The 21,760-nt window shown below is 35.0% G+C and overlaps 3 protein-coding genes across 3 annotated transcripts; 1 reads left to right on the top strand and 2 right to left on the bottom strand.

The window, feature by feature from the left end:
- Window positions 1-4,112: 4,112 nt before the first annotated feature.
- On the bottom strand, window positions 4,113-4,898 carry LOC138895708 (uncharacterized). The gene is made up of 2 exons (XM_070180428.1): window positions 4,458-4,898; window positions 4,113-4,385 (listed from the first exon to the last, which is right to left on the bottom strand). The coding sequence occupies exons 1-2, from the start codon at window positions 4,896-4,898 to the stop codon at window positions 4,113-4,115; spliced, it is 714 nt and encodes a 237-aa protein (XP_070036529.1).
- Window positions 4,899-5,808: 910 nt separating this feature from the next.
- LOC104116420 (digalactosyldiacylglycerol synthase 1, chloroplastic-like) lies at window positions 5,809-13,118 on the top strand. The gene is made up of 7 exons (XM_009627273.4): window positions 5,809-6,500; window positions 8,498-8,530; window positions 9,153-9,240; window positions 10,457-10,941; window positions 11,035-11,301; window positions 11,459-11,808; window positions 12,377-13,118. The coding sequence occupies exons 1-7, from the start codon at window positions 5,904-5,906 to the stop codon at window positions 12,900-12,902; spliced, it is 2,346 nt and encodes a 781-aa protein (XP_009625568.1). The 5' UTR covers window positions 5,809-5,903; the 3' UTR covers window positions 12,903-13,118.
- Window positions 13,119-17,682: 4,564 nt separating this feature from the next.
- On the bottom strand, window positions 17,683-18,576 carry LOC138895707 (uncharacterized). Its single transcript, XM_070180427.1, has one exon. It carries the CDS (start codon window positions 18,574-18,576, stop codon window positions 17,683-17,685), a length of 894 nt encoding a protein of 297 aa, XP_070036528.1.
- Between the last annotated feature and the right edge of the window lie 3,184 nt (window positions 18,577-21,760).

Below are 21,760 nucleotides of genomic sequence, written 5' to 3'. Positions count from 1 at the left end.
TTACTTCTCTCTAAAATTATCAGATAATTGCCCCAAAATATGCCCCAAAACCTATTTATCAAAATGGGGTCGGGTTATGAAAATAGGAAAATTACCCCTCCGAAAACAGGTATGCGGTCGCACAATGGACCGCATAATGGGTATGCGGGTCGCACAATGGACCGCAAAATCGCTGCCGAAAACTGGGCTGCGCTGGGCATATCGGCAGCCATTTTGCAGTCGCACAATGTGTCATTATGCGATCACATAATGATTCTGCGGTCGCATATCTGACGGCAGAATCGCATTTATTTCTAGCCTTTGGTAATTTTGTCATACCGTCTTGTAGGAATGTCTAAATGACAAACGGTTTGAAGCGTTGGAAACTAGACACATATACCTTTCTTTTGATAGGTAATACACTATATAACACTTCGTATCATGAGAGTTATGCTCATTTGAAGTTAGGTCTGGTGCGAACTCACTTGAAACTTTAGACTTATGAAATTTCCAACTTCTACATTCGATGCCGAAACCTATCGAATCAAGTCTGATTGACCTCAAGTCCGATTGACCTCAAATTTTACACACAAGTCATAAATGACATAATGAAGTTATTTCAATTTCCAGAATCGGATTCCGACCTCGATATCAAAAAGTCAACCCCCCGGTCAAACTTTCCAAAAATTTAACTTTCGACATTTCAAGCCTAATTCCACTACGGACCTCCAAAACATTTTTCGGACACGTTCCTAAGTCCAAAATTACCATACAGAGCTATTGGAATCATCAAAATTAAATTCTGAGGTCGTTTACATATTAGTCAATATCCGGTCAACTTTTCCAACTTAAGTTTTTAATTATAAGACTAAATGTCTTATTTCACTCTGAAATCCTTCTGGACCCGAACCAATTAACCCGATAAGTCATAAATTAATTGCAAGGCATAAATTGAGCACTAAATGGGGGGAACGGGGCCGTAATACTCAAAATGATCGGCCAGGTCGTTACAATACTCACTAATGCGGTTATACCACATACTTCCTCATTACTTTAGACCGTATAAAGATCTTTGAAATTTGATTGAAAATATTTTTCGGGACTTTGAATTATATGCGTTAGGTATTTTAAATCACTCGAAAATTTTTATGTGTATCTCATTATCAAGTGAGTGGTAAAGTTAGGTTGTAACCATATCCATTAAATGTATGTCAAGCTTTTCATGGACAACAAAACTAATGAGATAACTGAACGTTATAGCATCCATAACAGGAGAATACGTCTCTTCATAATCGACACCAGGCCTTTGTGAAAATCCTTGTTCAACAAGGCATGCCTTATATCTTTGTACCTCATTTTTCTCATTCCTTTTACGTACAAAGACCCATTTATGGCCAACAGGCTTAACACCATTAGGTGTTTGGACTACAGGCCTAAAAACTTTACGTTTCGCAAGTGAATCCAACTCGAGTTGGATTGCTTCTTGCCATTTTGGCCAATCACGTCTTTGTCGATATTCTCCAACAGATTGGGGTTCAAGATCTTCACTATCTTGAATAATGCTAGATGCAATATTGTATGCAAAGACATAATCCACCACTATATCCAATCGATTCAAATTTGTCTCAATATCGATTGGATTTATTGGTAGTCCCTTATTTTCTTGAGTCTCATGCTCAATGATTTCATCATGAATCTCAGGATTGGTTAAATTGTAGATTTCTTTATGAGACTCTTTCGTAGTGTCATCTTGATCATTTTTTTTTCTAGGATTTCGATCCTTAGAACCCAATGGTCTATCACTTTTTAGGCGTACTTTTGACTCATTAGATATGACACTAGAAGATTATCCAACAAGAACATCAATACGAATTGGAATATTCTCTGCAGGGATATGTGATTTTGTTATCCTTTTCAGATCTGTAAATGCGTATGACATTTGATTTGCTATTTTCTGCAAGTGAATGGTCTTTTGCACCTCTTTTTCATAAATAGAGGCACGTGGATCAAGATGATACAATGATGGATTTTTTCACAAAATTTTCCGTTTGGTTTCACCAATTTTCCCCCTAATTTTGGGAAAAAAGTCTCATCGAATGGACAGTCTGCAAATCGAGCAGCGAACAAATCCCCCGTTAATGTTTCGAGGTAGTGAATAATGGAGGGCGATTCAAACCCAAAATATAATCCTAACCTTCTTTGGGGACCCATTTTGGTGCGATATGGCAGTGCTACAGGCACATATACTGCGCATCCAAAAATTCTTAAATGGGATATATTAGGTTCATGACCCAAAACTAATTGCAACTGATAATTTGTCGGTCTGATACGAACTAGCATTGCTGCATGAAAAATGGCATGACCCAAAACAGAAGTAGGTAACCTCGTTTTCATGAGTAACGGTCTTGCTATCAATTGCAGATGTTTAATCAAAAACACTGCGAGGCCATTTGGAGTGTGAACATGAGATACAAGATGTTTCACTTTTATCCCAATTGGTAAGCAATAATCATTAAATTCTTAGGATGAAAACTCAGCAGCATTTTCAAGTCTAATAAACTTAATTGGATTATCGAAAAATTATGCCCGTAATCGGATTATTTGTGCTATTAATTTTGCAAACGCCAGGTTGCGAGATGACAATAGGCACGCATGAGACCATCTAGAAGATGCATCTATTAAAACCATAAAATATCTAAACGACCCACTAGGTGGGTGAATAGGTCCACAAATGTCTCCTTGTATACGTTCTAAAAACGCAGGGGACTCAAACCCAACCTTTGTTGTTGATGGTCTAATAATTAACTTGCCTTGATAACAAGAAGTGCAAGAAAATTTATTATTTGAATAAATCTTTAAATTCTTTAATGGATGCCCATTTGAGTTTTCTATAATTTGTTTCATCATAATTGATCCAGGATGTCCCAATCGATCATGCCAAAGTACAAAAGTATTGAAATCAGTATCCTTTTTGTTTACAATAGAATGTGCCTCAATTGCACTAATTCTTGTCCAATACATGCCACAAGATAAAGATGGGAACTTCTCAATAACCCTTTTCTGGTCAGAGACATTTTTGGTAACGATGAGATATTCAAGATTATTCTCATCTATTATCTCAATATAATATCTATTTTGACGGATATCTTTAAAATTCAACAAGTTTCTCTTGGACTTGGAGGAGAACATTGAATTATCTATGATAAGTATTGTTCCCCTAGGCAGAATTATAGTATCTCTTCTAGAACCTTCAATTAAATTATTACTACCAAAAATTATATTAATATGTGCCTTACACATACTAAAATGAGAGAAATATTTCTTCTCTTTGAATATTGTATGTGTCGTAAATGAATCAATTAAGCAAATATTTTTACAATTAAATTTTGATCCAAGTTTGCTTTGTGAGATATTCATATTTATTTTCCATGATTTGACATACAAAAGAAATATAAGAATAAATATTAGTATTTTTAGAGAAAAAACTAAAGAAACAAAGTTAAATCAACAACTCAATAATGACTTCTTCGATTAATGTGCCGATAATTTTCCGAAAGACACTTTCTTTGATTGAACAACTTAATTAGAAAACAAATGTCGCATTTCAATACAAAAGTTTCATAGTACCAGTTGATTTAAAACCAATCCTTTTAAACATATGGAAAAGCTTTAGCAAATAATGGTACATCAATTTAATATAGACTATGTACTAAGAGTACGAACTTAACTCTATTAGCATGTTTCGAAAAATTCTTTTACCATATATTAAAAGTAACATGATCAATTGAATGAAGTAAACAGTGGGCAGACCTTTACCTCTAACAAAGTAAGAAAGTAGATTCTTGTTGGCCTATTAATAAGATCAATATTCAAACTCAATAAGGTATTGCTTTACCTCTAACAAAGTAAGAAAGTAGATTCTTGTTGGTCTTTTAATAAGATCAATATTCAAACTCAATAAGGTATTGCTATAACAAGCAGACTAAAACCAAACTTTATTCAATGAAGTATTATACTAATTCGACTTACTAATTAGTTCTAATTGCAAAACTACTACTCATGTAAACTACGATAATTACATGATAATTTATTCACTAACTGATACGAATAAGCAAAAATTAAAATCAAACTATTCAATCTTCTTTAACCATGGATCCATCACTAATCAAGTGGTCTATTTTTCCATCAGGGTGCTCCAAGAAGTATGTCACATCTAAGTGAGTGATGTCAAATTCATTCTCAGAGACAAAATTAGCTTCAGGGCCTGTATTTTTTAAGGATGCTTGATAAAGCTCAATCAAATATCTTGATGTACGATAAATATTTGCCCAATGACCTTTTCCACTGCAACAATAGCATTCAGTTTCTGAACCCTTTGCTTTTGGCTTTTCATCTTTCCCTTTCCACTTTTGGTGGTTATTTTTTTGGGGGGAATGATTAACACCAGAAAAATTTCTTCCTTAGCCACGGCTACGAACAGGGCCACGACCTTTTTCACGCTTAGCATAATGGGAATACACCTCATCCACTTCAAGCAATGGTGTAGATTCGGTGGATCGATTTTCGTGATTTCTCATAAGCAAGTCGTTGTTTCGTTCAGCCACAAGGAGAAGAGAAATCAACTTAGGGTACTTCTTGAAACCTTTCTCTCGGTACTGCTGTTGCAAGACCATATTGGAGGCATGAAACGTTGTGAACGTTTTTTCAAGCATATCATAGTTAGTGATACTATTTCCACAGAGTTTCAATTTAGAAGTAATTCTGAACATCGCAGAATTATATTCAGAAACAACCTTAAAGTCTTGGAGCCTCAGATGAGCCCAATCATATGGTGCTTGTGGAAGAGTGACCAACTTTAAGTTGTCATATCTTTCCTTTAAGCCATTCCAAAAAAATAAGTGGATCTTTGACTGTGACATATTCTATTTTCAACCCTTCATCAAGGTGATGGCGCAAGAAAATTAAGGCCTTAGCACAGTCTTGTGTAGATGCTTTATTTTTATCTTTAATGGCATCTCCAAAACCCATTGCATCTAAATGGATTTCAGCATCCAACACCCATGTCATATAGTTCTTGCCCGAAATTTCAAGAGTATCAAACTTTCTTTTCATAATATCAGTCATAATTAAAAGAGGAGAAAAGTTATACCTTAATTTTCTCAAAGAGTTTCTTGACACGGTAGAGTCTCGTACTGATAATATGAAATAAAACAATAAAGGAAAAAAAAAATATTGCAGAGAAAAGAGAGAGAATTCTATTAATTTTGAGATAATTTACAATGGGTTAAAGCCCCTATATTTATAGGGGGGAAATAACTTAGTCATAAAGTAACAAATTCTCTAAAAGACTCTAAGTAAAATTTTATTCATAACAAAAGAGTACTAATTGAAATTGTTACGCACAATCCACAAATTCGCAATAAATTTCGTTCACACACGCAACCCAATTAATAGCTTGTTTGGCCAAGTTTTTTTTTGGGCAAAAAATGCTTCACTTTTGGCCAAAAATTAAGGTGTTTGGCCAAGCTTTTAGAAGAAAAAAAAGTATTTTTGAAGAGAAGCATAAACAATTTTTGAGAAGTAGAAAAATATAGTTCTCTCCAAAAGCACTTTTCTAAAAAGCACTTTTGAAAAAAAATATACTTAGGGGTAATTTTTAAAAATTTGGCCAAACACTAATTACTGCTTAAATATAATTTTTAAATTATTTAGCCAAACACAAATTGATTCTACCAAAAGGGACTTAGGCCAAACAAGTTATAAGTAGGGTCCGCACACAACACCAAATTCCATCCGTACACGTCCTCTCCGGGGAATCTAGTGAGGATGGGAGTCGTCCTACGTGTCATCCCACCAAAGCTATAAAATAGCCGTTAAGTTTCCAGCCACCCATTTTCTTCATCCCCAGTTTCTGTAACAGAGCAATGATGAATTTCAAGCCGCCGGAGACAAGAACGACATCGTCCACGGCGGAGAAAGCCTTGTCGTTGATTTCTAAGGGATGGGAAGAGGTACGATCCTCTGCGGACGCGGATTTACAACTCATCAAAAACCGAGCCAACTCGTTCAAGAACTTAGCCGACAAGGAACTCGAAAATTTCATTAACTCAGCTTCAAAATCACCCTTCATTGTCCCAACTATTACGGCTTCTGCCACTACGGCTCCGCAACCGCAAGAGATCGACTTCGTGAAGAAGCTCCGCCCTAAATTGTCGGAAATACGTAGGGCTTATTCTTCACCGGACTTTAAGTGGGCCCCAAAAGGGAAGCTTCGAATTGACCTGTCAAGCATTAAGAATGCGATTGTGGCGGAGGAGGAGGATGAGAGGTTTGGGAAATGGAGGAGAGTGAGGTTTAAGGAGGAAGGGCAATTTGGTGAAGTTAATTGGGAGCCAATTAAGGCTTTTAGGACTCGGCTTAGGGAGCTGGAGGAAGAGCTCAAGAACAGAAGTTCGTCATCCGTGGATATTTTTGAAGGGATTAAGAATAGTGAATTTGTGGAGAAAGTAAAATCAAGCTTGGTAAGTAGGTTTTTTGGTCCGTTGTTATCATCTCTGATTATTTACACATATGGTAGTTTGGGTTATTAAGTTATTCATTAATATTCAGTTTAATACTCTTAAGAATCATGTAGTATTTTGTGTTTACACCAACCAAATGAATGCATAACATGTCATGACATACATTTTATCACTAAATTATTAGTTAATTAATAAACATTCTCATTTTAATTTATGGCTTAATCACGGTAAATTAGTATAGTTTGGTATAAACATCAGGTGCGGGTAAGTCTAAGTGGCATTTGATGGACAAAATTTAATGCTCAAAATAATTTGTTTTTGCTTCGTTTTGGCTCAAAGAAAACAGTCCAGTGCGTCAAGCATCCCACATTCATGGTCCGAGGAAGGGGCAGACCTCAAGGGGATGTAAATACCCTGACTCGTCAGTGGTTGATTCCACGACTCGTATCCGCATGTATAGATCACATTGAGACAACTTTATTGTTGCTTTAAGGCTTCCCTTCTTTGCTTTGTCTTGGCCGTTTTTGCAAAAAAAAAAAAGGACTTTTTTCTTAGAAACTTTCAAAACAAAGTTTTTGCCCAAACTCAAAAGGAGTACAAAATTCAAAAGCTGAGTGCAGATTTTTATCCACGAACATTCACCGATTTGCTTGGGCTGTTTTTGTAAATTAAAAAAAAGTGGGTGAAATTTCCTCCTCTTTTTTTTTTGGAAAAAACAACACAAACAAATCGAGTTTACAATAACTGAGATAATATGCCTTAGGTTTAGAATTTTTCCAACCAAATGCCACCTAAATTTCACTTTCGGACTTCAGGTTTTTCAGCTTGTCCTAATTTACTGGAAAAAGAAGTTGGGTGTCATTTGCTTCATAGAATTGCTATGCAGGAATTATAACATAGAGATTATTAAGCGGTCAATAAATTTACTTTCACCGGGATTGTTATGCATAGATTGCAGTACCAAAGTCGAAAATTAACTCTATGCTGGTATTGCTAATACACATTCTTATTCTAGATTCAATCATGTATAAACAATGTGATTCTGTTTGTAGAAATTTTGGTTAGACAGAACTGTCCATCAAAGTTGTCACTTTATGAAATGAACCTTGAATGAATATGTATATGACTGGAATTCTCTGTTCTGTTTCATTGAACTTGAGATGCATCTTATACGACTTTTGAAAAAGAGGAGAGAACCCTTTACTTTTGGTGTCAACTTTGTAGATTGTGAAATTTGAACTTCGTTGCAGGTGTTTGGCTTTGACGAATAATCTGTTTGGACTTGTGTTTATGAGCTGCTGCTCTGCGATATTTGAGAATGTTTTCCAAGAATAGCTAGTGGGTACTCAGTTTGATAGTTCATTAAGTTATTCCAGGGCCCCCCCCCCCCCCCCCCCCCCCCCACAAAAAAAAAAAAAAAAAAAAAAACCCAGTGGCTCTCTTATTATATGAACGAAACACAATGCACTAGGATTTACCATCATTCGAGATACTTGGTTGAAGTTTTCATCTTTAATAATTGCACTGTAGGTTCCATGACTAAGTCTGGTGTCTCAACTCTATTTGCTGGGAATCTCTCTTATTTTTGAAATCTTTATTCGTGTGGATTAGTGTGCGTGAACGGCCCAGTTTGCTTTTTTCTAAGTCATAGCATAATTTTTCTAGCATCCTTCTAAATTTTCTTTTGAATCCCGACAATTTGTCAAATAGGTCGGAGTTTCTTCTTATTTGTAAGTCAGTGCTTGATGAGCTCTATATACAAGATTATGTTTCCCTATCATTACTTCATAAAAAATGATTATTTTTGGTCCTGATGAAGGAAAAGCTTGGTCTGCATAACTTTCTAAGAATGATGCCGGTCTCAATCTTGTCTTTCTCTTCTTTCACCATCCAGTGACTTGTTTCTTATCATGGCTTTCCTTACTGTTCACATTATAAATTGATCTGGTTTCACATGATTAATCTGTTGCTTTTGTGTTTGTCTAATAATGTTCCAGAAATCAATTTACAAGGAACCAGAAGAGACAAAGGTTGGTGCCTTATCTTTTAACATCATGAAATTACAATTACATGATTTTGAATGTGGTTAAACTTTTCAGCAACAGTATCTTGAAAATAATGATTTGCTTAGTAAGTCAGGAGAGGATGAGAAGTAAGGAATGGAAGATGAAAGGAAAGCATTACCTCTACATTGTTTGGTTAATAAATTGGAAATTTGACGAGCAAATCTCAGAGAGGAGAAATCATCTCCGTTTTCTTTTTCTCCTGTTTCCTCTCTAATCCAAAAAGAAAGAGGAAAATCATTCTCTCCCCCCCCCCCCTATTACACTTCTCTTGCTTTCCTACTCTCCCCACGAAGTGATGAATTCGATAGAGAAACTGGGACAACGCACAACTTTATAAACCCATCATTCTTTTCTTTCTTGTCTATAAGGTATGGTGAAGGTATATTGTACACAAAGTGGGCTAGCGATTACATGTCAAGTGGATCTGTCTTTAGATTTACATCTTTATTCAAAATTTGATACAATATATTTTAACTAGGAAATTGACTGAGGTTTAAGCTGTTGGTGAACTTACACAGTAGACTGAAAATTCAGTCAGACTGAAGACCTTTTTTCTGTTTTCTTTACATGCTCTTTATTTGTGCAGGGAGTTCCCCCCCTGGATGTACCGGAGTTGTTAGCATATTTGGTTAGACAGTCAAGCCCATTTTTGGATCAAATTGGCATAAGAAGAGGTGAGTCTGTAAAATGGTTACTTTATCAAAACAAAAAAAAAAGGGTCTGTCAAATGGTTGTGGCTTCCATAAACTTGTTGATGCAGCCTGGGATTGTGTTTCTCTGGTTTGTTATACTTGCAGTATTCCCTCTGCATTTGGTCTCTAAAATTGCTACTATCATCTTAATTTATGACATCTGTGAGATTCATCTCGATGTAGTTCTGATACTGAAGTAGACATGCTCCACTTGAACGACATGAGAATATTTGAGGTCACTTTGATCTAGATGCTATTGACATTTCTGGTTTGAAATTCCATGTGTGCTTCATCGTTTAACTAGTTTGGAAGTAGGGTGGATGAGCTGCAGTCGCATCAAGGTGTACAATACTTATCATCAATGTTTTTAATACCAGTACTGATCTGTTATGCATAAAGTTAGATGTTACCTATAAACAAATCAAAGTTTTTCCAGAAAACATCATGGTACTAATGTATTTCGCGGTAAATAACATTTCTTTGTGTATATCTGTTGTAGCCCTTCAAGTTTCAATCACAACCTTACAGCAACAAAAATGCTATAGATTCTGTTTAATGGATTCTCGACATGATCATGTTAAAGCTGAATTTTGTGTGAGATAGTTGTTGTTCCATGTAGTTAGTTCAGATTGAACCTTCAGTTATCTCATCAGTTGAATTACTTCTCTGAGATTTAAACTCTAATTCCTTCCAGGTTTGTTATTAAAAGTCTTGTTCGTAATGCTGTTCCAAAATCTCAGATCTCAATGTTACTTTTAATACTTGGGATATCAACAAAGTTCATGCGTAATCTGATAAATTGATTTGAATTATTCAATTTATTAACCTTAATAGACCATGTGCATTTTGTTGAATCTGTCTAGCCACTAATAGACCATGTGGGTTGCTCTGATGGTAAGCACCCTCCACTTCCAACCAAGAGGTTGTGAGTTCGAGTCACCCCAAGAGCAAGGTGGGGAGTTCTTGGAGGGAAGGATGCCGAGAGTCATTTGGAAACAGCCTCTCTACCCCAAGGTAGGGGTAAGGTCTGCGTACACACTACCCTCCCCAGACCCCACTAGTGGGATTATACTGGGTTGTTATTGTTGTTGTTGTTGTTGTTGTTGTCTAGCCACTAAAATTGGTTTGATACTTTCTAACCTTGTCTCCTCTACTGAAACCTTATGCTATTTCTCTGGATCTTTGGATTTCTTTGTAGATATCTCAGATAAGATCGTGGAAAGTCTGTGCAGAAAACGGCGGAACAAACTTTTATTGCGTGCTTTACCTGAAGGGAAGTCTTCCTTGATTGAAGGCGACAACATGAATGATGAACTAGATTTACGAATTGCCAGTGTACTTCAGAGTACTGGTCATCATTATGAAGGTGGGTTTTGGAGTGATTCTACAAGGCAGAACCTATCAGATGGTAAAAGACATGTAGCCATAGTCACAACTGCTAGCCTTCCTTGGATGACGGGAACAGCTGTGAATCCTCTCTTCCGAGCGGCTTATTTAGCCAAATCTGAAAATCAGAATGTTACACTGTTGGTTCCATGGCTATGTAAATCTGACCAAGAACTGGTTTATCCAAACAATCTTACATTTAGTTCGCCAGAAGAGCAGGAGCTTTATATACGCAGTTGGCTTGAGGAAAGAGTCGGTTTCAAGACTGATTTCAAGATTTCGTTTTATCCGGGGAAGGTATTCCTGGTGAATTAATTGCATATTATTCAGTAAAAGAAAAAGAAACTACTGAAATGATGTGATTATTTGATACTTGTTTTCCTCTTCCAGTTTTCCAAAGAAAGGCGAAGTATACTACCAGCTGGAGATACTTCTCAGTTTATACCATCAAGGGATGCTGATATTGCAATCTTAGAGGAACCAGAACATCTGAATTGGTACCACCATGGCAAACGCTGGACTGATAAATTTAACCATGTTGTTGGTATTGTCCACACAAATTATTTGGAGTATATCAAGAGAGAGAAGAATGGGGCTCTTCAAGCTTTCCTCGTGAAACACGTAAATAATTGGGTCACTAGAGCACATTGTGATAAGGTAATATTTGTGCATTTTGATTGAGTTCTCCAAACGGGAGAAGAAAATTGTTGATTAACTTCTGTGTGGACCAAATGATGCAATAGCACTTCCAAGTGTTTATCATGTCCGATTATTTTATGTTGGTCCTAATGGAAATGCTAACTTCCTTGTTTAGGTTCTTCGTCTTTCTGCTGCTACACAGGATTTACCCAAGTCTGTGGTCTGCAATGTACATGGAGTCAATCCGAAGTTTCTGAAAATTGGAGAAAAGGTTGCTGCAGAAAGACAAGGTGGTCAGCAAGTTTTTTCTAAAGGTGCATATTTCTTGGGCAAAATGGTTTGGGCGAAGGGTTACAGGGAGTTAATAGACCTGTTAGCAAAGCACAAAAGCGATCTTGATGGTTTTAATATGGATGTATTTGGCAATGGGGAAGATGCTCATGAAGTGCAGAGTACAGCTAGGAGGTTAAATTTGAATGTCAACTTCATGAAAGGCAGAGACCATGCAGATGATTCTCTTCATAGGTAAGAATCCTTCAAAAAAAAAAAAACCTTTTCTGCCATTATATGAAATGGTAGAGAGCGGACTTTATTGAAGAAACCTCTTGGAATCTCCTGAGCCATGATTACAATATGTATGACTTATTGAGGATGTCCTATTGGATTACCTGAGCAATGATTCTAAGGCATCACGGATGGATTGTTTTACAGAATTTACATTATTTAGATATTTGGGTCGATTGTGGCAAAGTAATATATAGCAAGGATACTTCGAGATAAATTAAGCATAGATTCTACCTACAATATGCAGATTATGAGAACGAAGTACACATTCTTGTTTTCCTTTTTTCACATTTTCTCTTTGCTGTTTGTTCGAATGAATGCAATTCAGACACACACGAACACTCTTTCTTTGATTTGAAAGCCACTTTTGGGGATTTTTTTACATTTTGGTTCTTTAAATTACTTGATTTGAGAGGCGATTATCTTTCTGCATTTTGTTTGTTGCGCTAATAGTCACATGCCTAAAGATGTACTCTGCATCTAGTACTTCATGGTTTACTTTTTCTGACAGATAAATTTTTGATTGCAGTTATAAGGTCTTCATAAATCCGAGTATCAGTGATGTACTCTGTACAGCCACAGCCGAGGCACTCGCTATGGGAAAATTTGTAGTTTGTGCAGATCACCCGTCTAATGAGTTCTTCCGGGCATTTCCCAACTGCTTGATCTATAAGACATCTGAAGACTTTGTAGCTAAGGTTAAAGAGGCACTAACGAATGAGCCTCAGCCTCTCAGTCCCGAGGAACAATATAAGCTTTCATGGGAAGCTGCAACTCAGAGATTCATGGAATATTCTGACCTCGATAAGGTTTTGACTAGTGAAACATGCAGGGAGAGGAGAAGCAGGAAGGGCATGGGAAAATCAGTTTCCATGCCTAACCTTGGCGGGATGGTTGATGGCGGTCTGGCATTTGCTCATTATTATCTCACAGGGAACGAGTTCTTGAGGTTGTGTACCGGTGCAATACCGGGATCACGGGATTATGACAAGCAGCATTGCAAAGATCTCCATCTCTTACCTTCGCAGGTAGAAAACCCAATATATGGCTGGTAGATGTATGCGTAATTGACCTGTATATCATTATTCTCAATGTGTACCATAGGTGTGATGTACTTGTTAGTTCTTACCTGATATCCTAGGTTTCATTTTGATGATTTTTTTAGCTATTGATGCGGTTAAAACTGCAAGAATAATAAGTAGGATGTGTAAAATTTGTAAAAATATGATGTATCTTCTCGTCTCGCTCTAGCTTCCTTCTTTGAGTTTCAAGGTAATCGTACCGATGGTACATCAAGTGTTGATCAAGTTCTTCCTTAAAAAAAAAATTGTCCGGTGAGGAATTTTCAGAAATCACTATTGTTTAGTGGCTATTAACTTCATATGGCTACCATATACATAATTACTTCGTATAACAATTATTTAGTTGTTACGGTAGTGTATTCGCTGTATTCACGCTACTGTATTCATCAATACAGTAGCAAAAGTCGCCTAAAAAAAGGGGGAGTTACAACAGTACGCGACTGTATTTACATGTATTCGCGCCATGTATTCATGAATACAGTAACGACAATCACCTTAAAATAGGTTTGTCCAGCTGTCTAATAACGGAAATAGGATCAATTAGCGTGATACACTCCTAATATAACTCAACAAAATCAATTCTAACATGCCTCATTATCAATCCAATTAATTAGAATGATTTTTCAGTTGTATATAACTGTTGTATTTGACTTTTGTATTTAGTGTGTTTCAATATTTTTTTTACTGTTGCATTCATTAGATTCAATATTAATATTTACTGTATTCACTATTTTATATTCCGTGTATTCAAACGTATTTATTTTACTGTATTTCACTGTATTTTAAAATTAAATGTATTAACTGTTTATATTCTGTTCTATTTTAATATTTGTATTCAGTGTATTTCAATGTTTATATCTTGTATTAAAAAAATACAGACCTTCGAAATACATAAATACAGGCAAAAAAAAATATTTATACAAAAATATAATGTGTGTGAGTGAATTAGTACAAAATACAATGTATTTGTATCATTGTATATGACTAAATAGCAAAGAAGAGAAGAAAATTCGTTGGAGATGGCGTTTTTCGGCCAAGAAGAAAAGAAAGTTCGTCGAATCCGTACAATAAATTTATTATGATAAGAGTTCATCACATTGCTCCTTTCCGTTCAAAAAATTCACTCTTTCCTGTTTTCTGGCTGCTTTCTACTCGATTCTAATGTCTCGTCGGCCATCAATACTAGGGCATGTATCTTGAGTTGCTCGAAGAGAGAGAGAGAGAGATTCTAATGTCTTGTCGGCCATCAATAATAGGGCGTGTATCTTGAGTTGCTCGAAGAGAGAAGGAAGAGAGAGAAAGAAAAAAACTTCTGATGGAGAATCGTGCGTTAATTGAAAGAAAGAGAGAGGAAAAACATAAATAGCGTATTTCATGCCTCAATGGTAGTATATATCATAAATACCTATTTTGCTATAAAATATAAAAGGTAGCTATAGAAAATAATATCTTAAAATAATTTTAGTGTATAATAAATTGGGTGTATATATTTGATATAGGAGATAAAATTTCCTTGAATATTTCCATCACTTGGAGACGCAACCAATAGGACCCTTATGGAGTTGTCAATCTAATCTGCATATCATAAAAAGCAAACGCCTGTTAACTAATATTAGCCCTCTTGGTTTAAATACAAGTTCTCCGATGTTTAATAATACACCGATTATAATGTAGGGATCAATAAATCATGTAACATAATGCTGAGATATTTTTATTAAATATTTGATCTTGATATATCACAAATTTATTGTGTAACTTATAATTGTTTATAGGTAAAGTATACGATTTACCCATCGACCTTGTACCCAAATTCTTGTTACATACCTCTCAATCACGGACAACATTTTACACGCCCAACCTTTGTGAAATATGTATAAGACACACCACTTTTTTTCTAACCGGATTTTTAAATCATGTTTATTGTCACGCGCCAATAAGGTCATGAAACGTATCACTCACTAATTTTGTAATTGATATAAAATTACAATTACATCCCCACCTTCTTCATTTTGTCCACCATAACTGCCCAACACCATACTTTCACTTTCTGTCTGTGCTTTTTCGATTCCCACAACTGAAGCACCGAGGTAGTAATAACAAAGAGGAAATTGTATTTCTTAGCGAAAAGATTAAGAATTTTACGCTTTAGTTATTTGTAAATTCACCCATTAACAAAATTAGAGAATATACTTATCTGCAAAAACTTGAGCTGAGCTTTATTGGCTGAGAAATTGTTTGAAAAATTCACCCTTTCGGAAAATGTATTTTATCCATGGCAAAAGCTCAAGCTAAGCTTTTCTGAAAAAAAGAAGAATCTTCTATGCATAAGCTTGAGTTTTAATGGTTGGGGAAGCTACAAAGAGCTTTAATTATTGAATTCTAATTACAATTTCTCAACAAAAAAGTCTATAAAGCTAAGAACTAGTCCACAAGAAGAAATATGAGAAATCTTGATGGGTCTATTTGAGAAGAAGTAGATCGGGTGGAGAGGAGTGGGTCTAAGTATCAAGGAGCAGCCATGGCAGGTGGTGATTTTTTAAAACAAAGAAGAAAATGGCCCTATTTAAAATTTAAAAAACAATAAAAAATTGACATTTGATACAAAAATTCTCCTGTTTACGCGCTTCTTTTGTTGGAAAAAACACACACCGACTACGTGATAGAAAGGTGTGTAAGAGGGATTAGGGTGCCTTGTTTATATTTTAAACAAAATAAAAGATTAGTTGCTATTATGGGGGTTATTTAATCGTTTTACAGTTATTAATGCATGTATTACCGGTATTTGCATTCTCATTCCACATTGGGAAAAAACTTATCCGCATCGGGTTTACACCGAACTAATAAGCAAATGACACTTGTCACTTTATTTAACTATAGTTATTAATACTTAACTATAATTAATTACTTATGTGTTTTGCACATAATCTTAATTAATAATATAAAAATACTTATTATCTTGCTAAATATATTCTCCATTGTGTTCTAAAACGACAACATCAAGTAGATTGATTTTATTTTATGTTACTGTACTTTCTTTTTTCTTTTTTTATAAAGAAACATTTCTTAAATTAAATAGATATTATCCTCAAAATAAATTTCAAAAGTTGACAGACTCATACAAAAAAAGATTCAAATAATTGCACTTGACTCTCATACTTATGTTGTTGCTAATCATAAGAATTAAGAATATATATTAAAAATAACTTAATCTGGAAAAGAAAATTAAACTTATGTTTTAACAGTTTTTTCTTAAAAAGAATAATTCTTTCAACATGTAAGTATACTTATAAAAGTATGAAATTAACCAACCTGCTATATTCCAATTTCTTAACTCCCAACAAGTCGTAGTATAAAGGGGAATAACGCAGAACTTCGGACTGAACCAAAACCTAGACGAAAAACGATATGCAGTAACAAAACGGTGAATTTAACCCTAAACTTTCTAACGTTAAGTTATTATGACTTTATTCTTTTTAATTTTTATTTATTAAAAGTAGGACTCCTAATAGCATTGGTTGTCTTCTATGGTTAACTTAAGTAAATTGGGTGTAAACACCCGGTGCAGGTAAGTTTTTATCCTTCCACATTGTGTCATGCTTATAACAATACTAGTCTTAGGATCGTTTTGCGCGTGTTCCCCAAGTCAATGAATGAATAATTAAAAAAAAAAAAAATTGAAACATGAATTAAACTTTTTATGACATAATTATATTTCACAAGAAAATAATTATACAAAATTGGCACATATACAATAGTTATATATCTAATTCGGGAGAAAAATGTTTCTTGAATGGAACTTTGAAGTTGCTTTACGGAATTAAAATATGCATGTTCCTAGCGAATGTAAAAGAAAAATATCATAAATAAATTGTTTAATTTATATAATTTAAATGTTAATTAATTTTAATATCCTACATATTAGGACTTTCTATATAATATTTCAATAAGAAAGTTTTAATAAGCAAAGTTTTAGTTGACCTTAAAGTCCTAAAGCTTTGAAAAATAATTAAATGATTGTCTAATATGAAATCTATATTCAAAAGTGTTACGATACACTTTCTCTAACGCGCAAAGCAATTCCTAGTCTATAGTATGTGCGTTACGCGTGTACCAGATTCAATAAAAATATTTTTTTAAAATAACATAACTAATATTTAAAATATATGCTTGAGATAATTAAAAGATCTTTTTTTTTAATTATGGATTGAGAAATTATAATGTGATGCTTGATATAGCTATACAGCTCTCCTAGTGAAGGTAGTTTAAACCAAATCTATGTTAGTTTTATTACGAAACTATGTCAGATTTTACTAAATATTTGGCTAGTGCATGAAGATTACTCGAATAATAAAAGGTTTAATTAGATTAAGGCAATTACTTCAAAGTGATTTTAATTATAGACAATTCAACTAATTATATATGTAGTATAATTCATTTATTTACATTGAATTGAGTGCTATTTGATTTAGTCTTAAACTGATTTAACTTCCGAACTATTTAAATTTACTGCTTTTCTACTCGAGAATTAGACAACTAGAGGCCACAGTCTTGTGTAGTTTTACTGGATTAGGTTCTTAGTTTTTTCTTATTCCTTTAAATGGTTAAATAAAAGTTTATTATATTTATTTGAGCATAAATATTGTAATAGCTGATACAAAAACACGATGCATTTGAAATCTATTCAGAGAGCAAGTACACGATAATTCTTTTTTTTTTTTTTTTTTGATAAGTAGGGATCATTATATATATAAAATCACGAAATAGAGTTTACAAAGTTAGCAGTGCCCAAAGGGACATTACCTACTTGGCTATTACACGAGATACTAATGTCACATAGGACATTATTATTTCCAAAGGATGCAAGCTTAGTGCAAACATCACTGCTAATGTTTTTAACTAGATAAATAGAGCCTTCATAGTTTGAGGATAAAGCAACGGTTAGAAAAGGTGGGCGATAGTGCATAATATCGAGATCCCTGCCATTGTTTACACGAACAACATTCCTAGCCAGCTTGTGTGCTGGCTTGTTGGCCTCTCTGAAGTTGTGTTGGATTGTTTGAACTTTCACCTGGATCATCAATAACCTGCATTCATGAATAGTGTTGTTAAGTGTTGCGTTACCATTCTCTAAGCAGCTAATGGCATCCGTTGAGTCTGATTCCACTTCTAAGTCGGTGAAACCTTGTTCCATTGCCAGGCGTAGGCCTGTTTTTAGTGCCATCAACTCAGCATGCAAGGGAGATAGGCCTGGTAGAGACCCTTGGAACCCAAGCACCCACTGGCCCCTATTGTCCCTGAATAGGCCACCAAAGCCACAAAGAGATGTACCTTCTTTAAAGGATTGATTAATGTTAAGCTTAATATGGTTGCAAGGGGGTTTGACCCATTTTACTGAGATGGGAATTTTTTGTGGTGGCATAGCTTCCTTGTCAGTGAGTAGTTTATATTCCACTGTTTGTTTGTGAGCATACTGAACGACGGCTTTTATCGTAGTGTTATTAAACAAGTTATTGTTTCTATTGACCCAAATAGTCCATATAGCAAAAGAAAATATTTCTTTCCAACTAATGATACCATTTATTTTCAGAATAAAATTATGATCGCGGATATATGTCAACCAATTACTAGTTTCATTCCAGTTATCCATGTCTAGGCCTAAGTGTTGCCAAAAATCCTTCACAGCTGAGCAATGCATGAAGATGTGGGTAGTGGTTTCGTTATGACACATAAGGTGCATGTAGGGTCAATGTTTATGCCAAGTGATTTAAGTAGCTTCTAGTTGGAATCATATCGTGGTAGCATTTCCATATAAAAAGTTTATAATTTATTGGGACAAGTCAGTTCCCAAATCCAAGCAAAATCCTTAGCCTCATTTGGTTGAGTATCTAATAGTTTATAGCACGATTTGCTAGTAAAATGACCATTAGTGGTTAGTGACCAAATAGGGATGTCACAATTATGGGAGTTAGGAGTAACAACTTTTATTTTGTTGATCAAGCTAGGTTGAAGGTCCATGGATAATTTTGATAAGTCCCACTGATTATTAATCCAGATATCCTTTATGGCTAGCATATTCTCATTTTGAGTTAAGGGACCATAGATACATTGGCGCAGTGGTGGAGATTGATGGATCCAACGGTTATTCCAAACACTGAGATTTGATAAATTATTAGGCAGCCAATAAATACCTTTGCTACAGATATCCCAACCTTGGATAATGTTGTACCAAATAAAGGACGAGTTCTTAATATTTTTCCTAGTAACACGCAGCCCATGAATCATTTTTGCCCAAGGGGAATGTGTGTTAGTGAGGAGTCTCCAAGATAGGTTGGCTAGGTTAACTATATTTTTACTCTTGGCTGAGTGTATCCCTATTCCACCTTCCTTTTTATGTTTGGTGATGGTGCCCCAGTTGATAAGGTGAAGTTTTTTGGAAGTGGCATTTGTACCCCATAAGAAATTTCGTTGGATTTTGTCTATATTTTTATGGATCTTGGAAGGTAAAAGGGTATATTGCATAATGTGGTTTGGGAGGGAATTTAGGCACGAGGTAGCCAGAGTGCACTTGCCTGCCATGGTAAGACAACTTGTTTTCCAGTTAGCTAATCTTGCGTGCATATTATCAAGAACAAATTGGAAGTCAGACGCTCTAGGTTTTGAGTTAGTAATAGGGAAGCCTAAGTATTTTCCAAATGTATAACTAATGTAGATGTTAAGAATACTTGAGAGATTGGAACAAATATTTTTGGGGCAATGTTTGGAGATGATGATTTTTGATTTTGCTCTATTAATGGTCTGTCCTGATAGGGAGGAAAATAGATCAAGGCAGTGCTTAATCATATTTATAGATTTATTGTTGATCTGGGCCATGAGGGTAAGGTCATCCGCAAAGAACAGGTGTGACAATTGATAATTGTTCTTCCCTATAGTTATTGGATCCCAGCATCCCATATCTACCTTGTGATTGATGAGTGTGGAAAGCATCTCCATACAAAGGATAAATAAGTATGGAGACATCGGATCACCCTGCCTAATACTCCTAGTAGGGGCAAAGTAATCAGTTCTAGAGCCATTAACAAGAATAGCTATTTTGCTTGATGAAACACAATTCATAATAAGCTTAGTGATATTTGTTGGAAATTTAAAGAAGGTGAGGGCTCTATAAACGAAGGACCATTCGAGACGATCAAAATCCTTTTCTAAGTCGATTTTAAGGAACATATTATGTTTTTTACCACGGTATTTATTCATTTTGAGAATGAGTTATTGGATAATAATGGCGTTATCACAAGCTTTCCTATTTTTTAGAAAACTAGATTGAAAGGGGCTAATGAGGTTGTTTAAGAAAGGTTTTAAACGATTTGTAATGACCTTGGTAATGATTTTGTAAATAGTGTTACATAATCCTATAGGCCTGAAATTTTTTAAGTTGTTAGCATTAGGAATTTTGGGTATGAGACATAGGAGAGTGTCATTTATACCTTCAGGAATTTTTCTACTCTTGAAAGCTTCTTGGCAGTGGCTAATAACTGAGTTGCCTACTATGATCCAGTATTTTTGGAAGAAAAAAGGGTGAAGACCATCCGAGCCAGGAACTTTATACAATTTAAAAGAAAAACAAGCTTTGATAATTTCAGAGTTTGTAATGGGATTATCGAGAGAGGATAGATCAGTATTGTTATAGCTTTTTGGGTCATATTTTATAGCATTTCATTCACTGGAGATATGAGAAGTTGTGAAAATATTTATGAAATAATCTCTAGTATGGTTAAAGATGGTCCCAGGATCATCAATCTAGTTGTTATTATCATCTTTGAAGTAAACAATTTTATTTCTTCTTTTCCTATTAGTAGCCATAATATGGTAAAATTTTGTATTGGCATCACCCTCGTTGAGCGCTCAACGGATTCTAGAGCGGAGTTTCCAGCAGTCTTCCTCAATTTTCAGAATGTTATTGAAATCAAGTTTTAGAGTTGCTTCTAAGTTTTGGAGGAAGGTGCTCGAGTGATAAGCAGTGAAATTTTGAATGTCATTGAGTCTAGAGAGTATTCGTTTTTTATTCTTCAAAATGTCCCCAAAGGTGATGTTTTTCCAAGTAATGACATTCTCTTTAAAGGTCGATGTAGCCATGGTATAGGGGTTGTTACTCCATGCAGTAGTTATCACATCTTTAAATTGGGGGTGTTTGCACCAAAAGGGTTCTAGACGGAATGGTTTGAGAAATTGGTGGAATTGTTTAGGTATAAGGTTTATGAGTAAAGGATTATGATCCGAGTGGATTTTAGAAAGGTGGGATTTGCACCAAAAGGGTTCTAGACGGAATGGTTTGGGAAATTGGTGAAATTGTTTAGGTATAAGGTTTATGAGTAAAGGATTATGATCCGAGTGGATTTTAGAAAGGTGAGTTATTGAAGCATTTGGGAAAGTTTGGATCTGTTGGTCATTACTAAAAACCTTGTCAAGGCGTTCCATAATGAGACTATTATTACTAAATTTATGATTAGACCAAGTATATTTGCTACCCTTATAGCCAAGGTCAAGTAGATTACAAAAGTTAAGGCTAGACCATAGCTTAATTACACGTCTAAGGTTCAAAGGTCTAAGGTTCAAAGGTCTGCCTCCTAACTTTTCATAATGAGACTATTATTACTAAATTTATGATTAGACCAAGTATATTTGCTACCCTTATAGCCAAGGTCAAGTAGATTACAAAAGTTAAGGCTAGACCATAGCTTAATTACACGTCTAAGGTTCAAAGGTCTAAGGTTCAAAGGTCTGCCTCCTAACTTTTCATCAGCTCTAAAAGTATCATTAAAATTACCCCTATTAGC

This window comes from Nicotiana tomentosiformis, chromosome 7 (assembly GCF_000390325.3).
Source record: "Nicotiana tomentosiformis chromosome 7, ASM39032v3, whole genome shotgun sequence".
NCBI classification, from domain to species: Eukaryota; Viridiplantae; Streptophyta; class Magnoliopsida; order Solanales; family Solanaceae; genus Nicotiana; species Nicotiana tomentosiformis.
Note: the sequence above shows the minus strand (reverse complement) of the source record. Positions and strands in the feature narration are given on the sequence as shown.

Coding starts and splice junctions, on each gene's coding strand:
- LOC138895708 (XM_070180428.1), bottom strand. CDS start 4,898: ATGTCACAGTCAAAGATCCACTTATTTTTTTGGAATGGCTTAAAGGAA. Junction 4,386..4,457: donor GTGAAAAAGGTCGTGGCCCT/GTTCGTAGCCGT, acceptor AACCACCAAAAG/TGGAAAGGGAAAGATGAAAA.
- LOC104116420 (XM_009627273.4), top strand. CDS start 5,904: ATGATGAATTTCAAGCCGCCGGAGACAAGAACGACATCGTCCACGGCG. Junction 10,942..11,034: donor TTTCGTTTTATCCGGGGAAG/GTATTCCTGGTG, acceptor TTCCTCTTCCAG/TTTTCCAAAGAAAGGCGAAG. Junction 11,302..11,458: donor CTAGAGCACATTGTGATAAG/GTAATATTTGTG, acceptor TTCCTTGTTTAG/GTTCTTCGTCTTTCTGCTGC.
- LOC138895707 (XM_070180427.1), bottom strand. CDS start 18,576: ATGGATAACTGGAATGAAACTAGTAATTGGTTGACATATATCCGCGAT.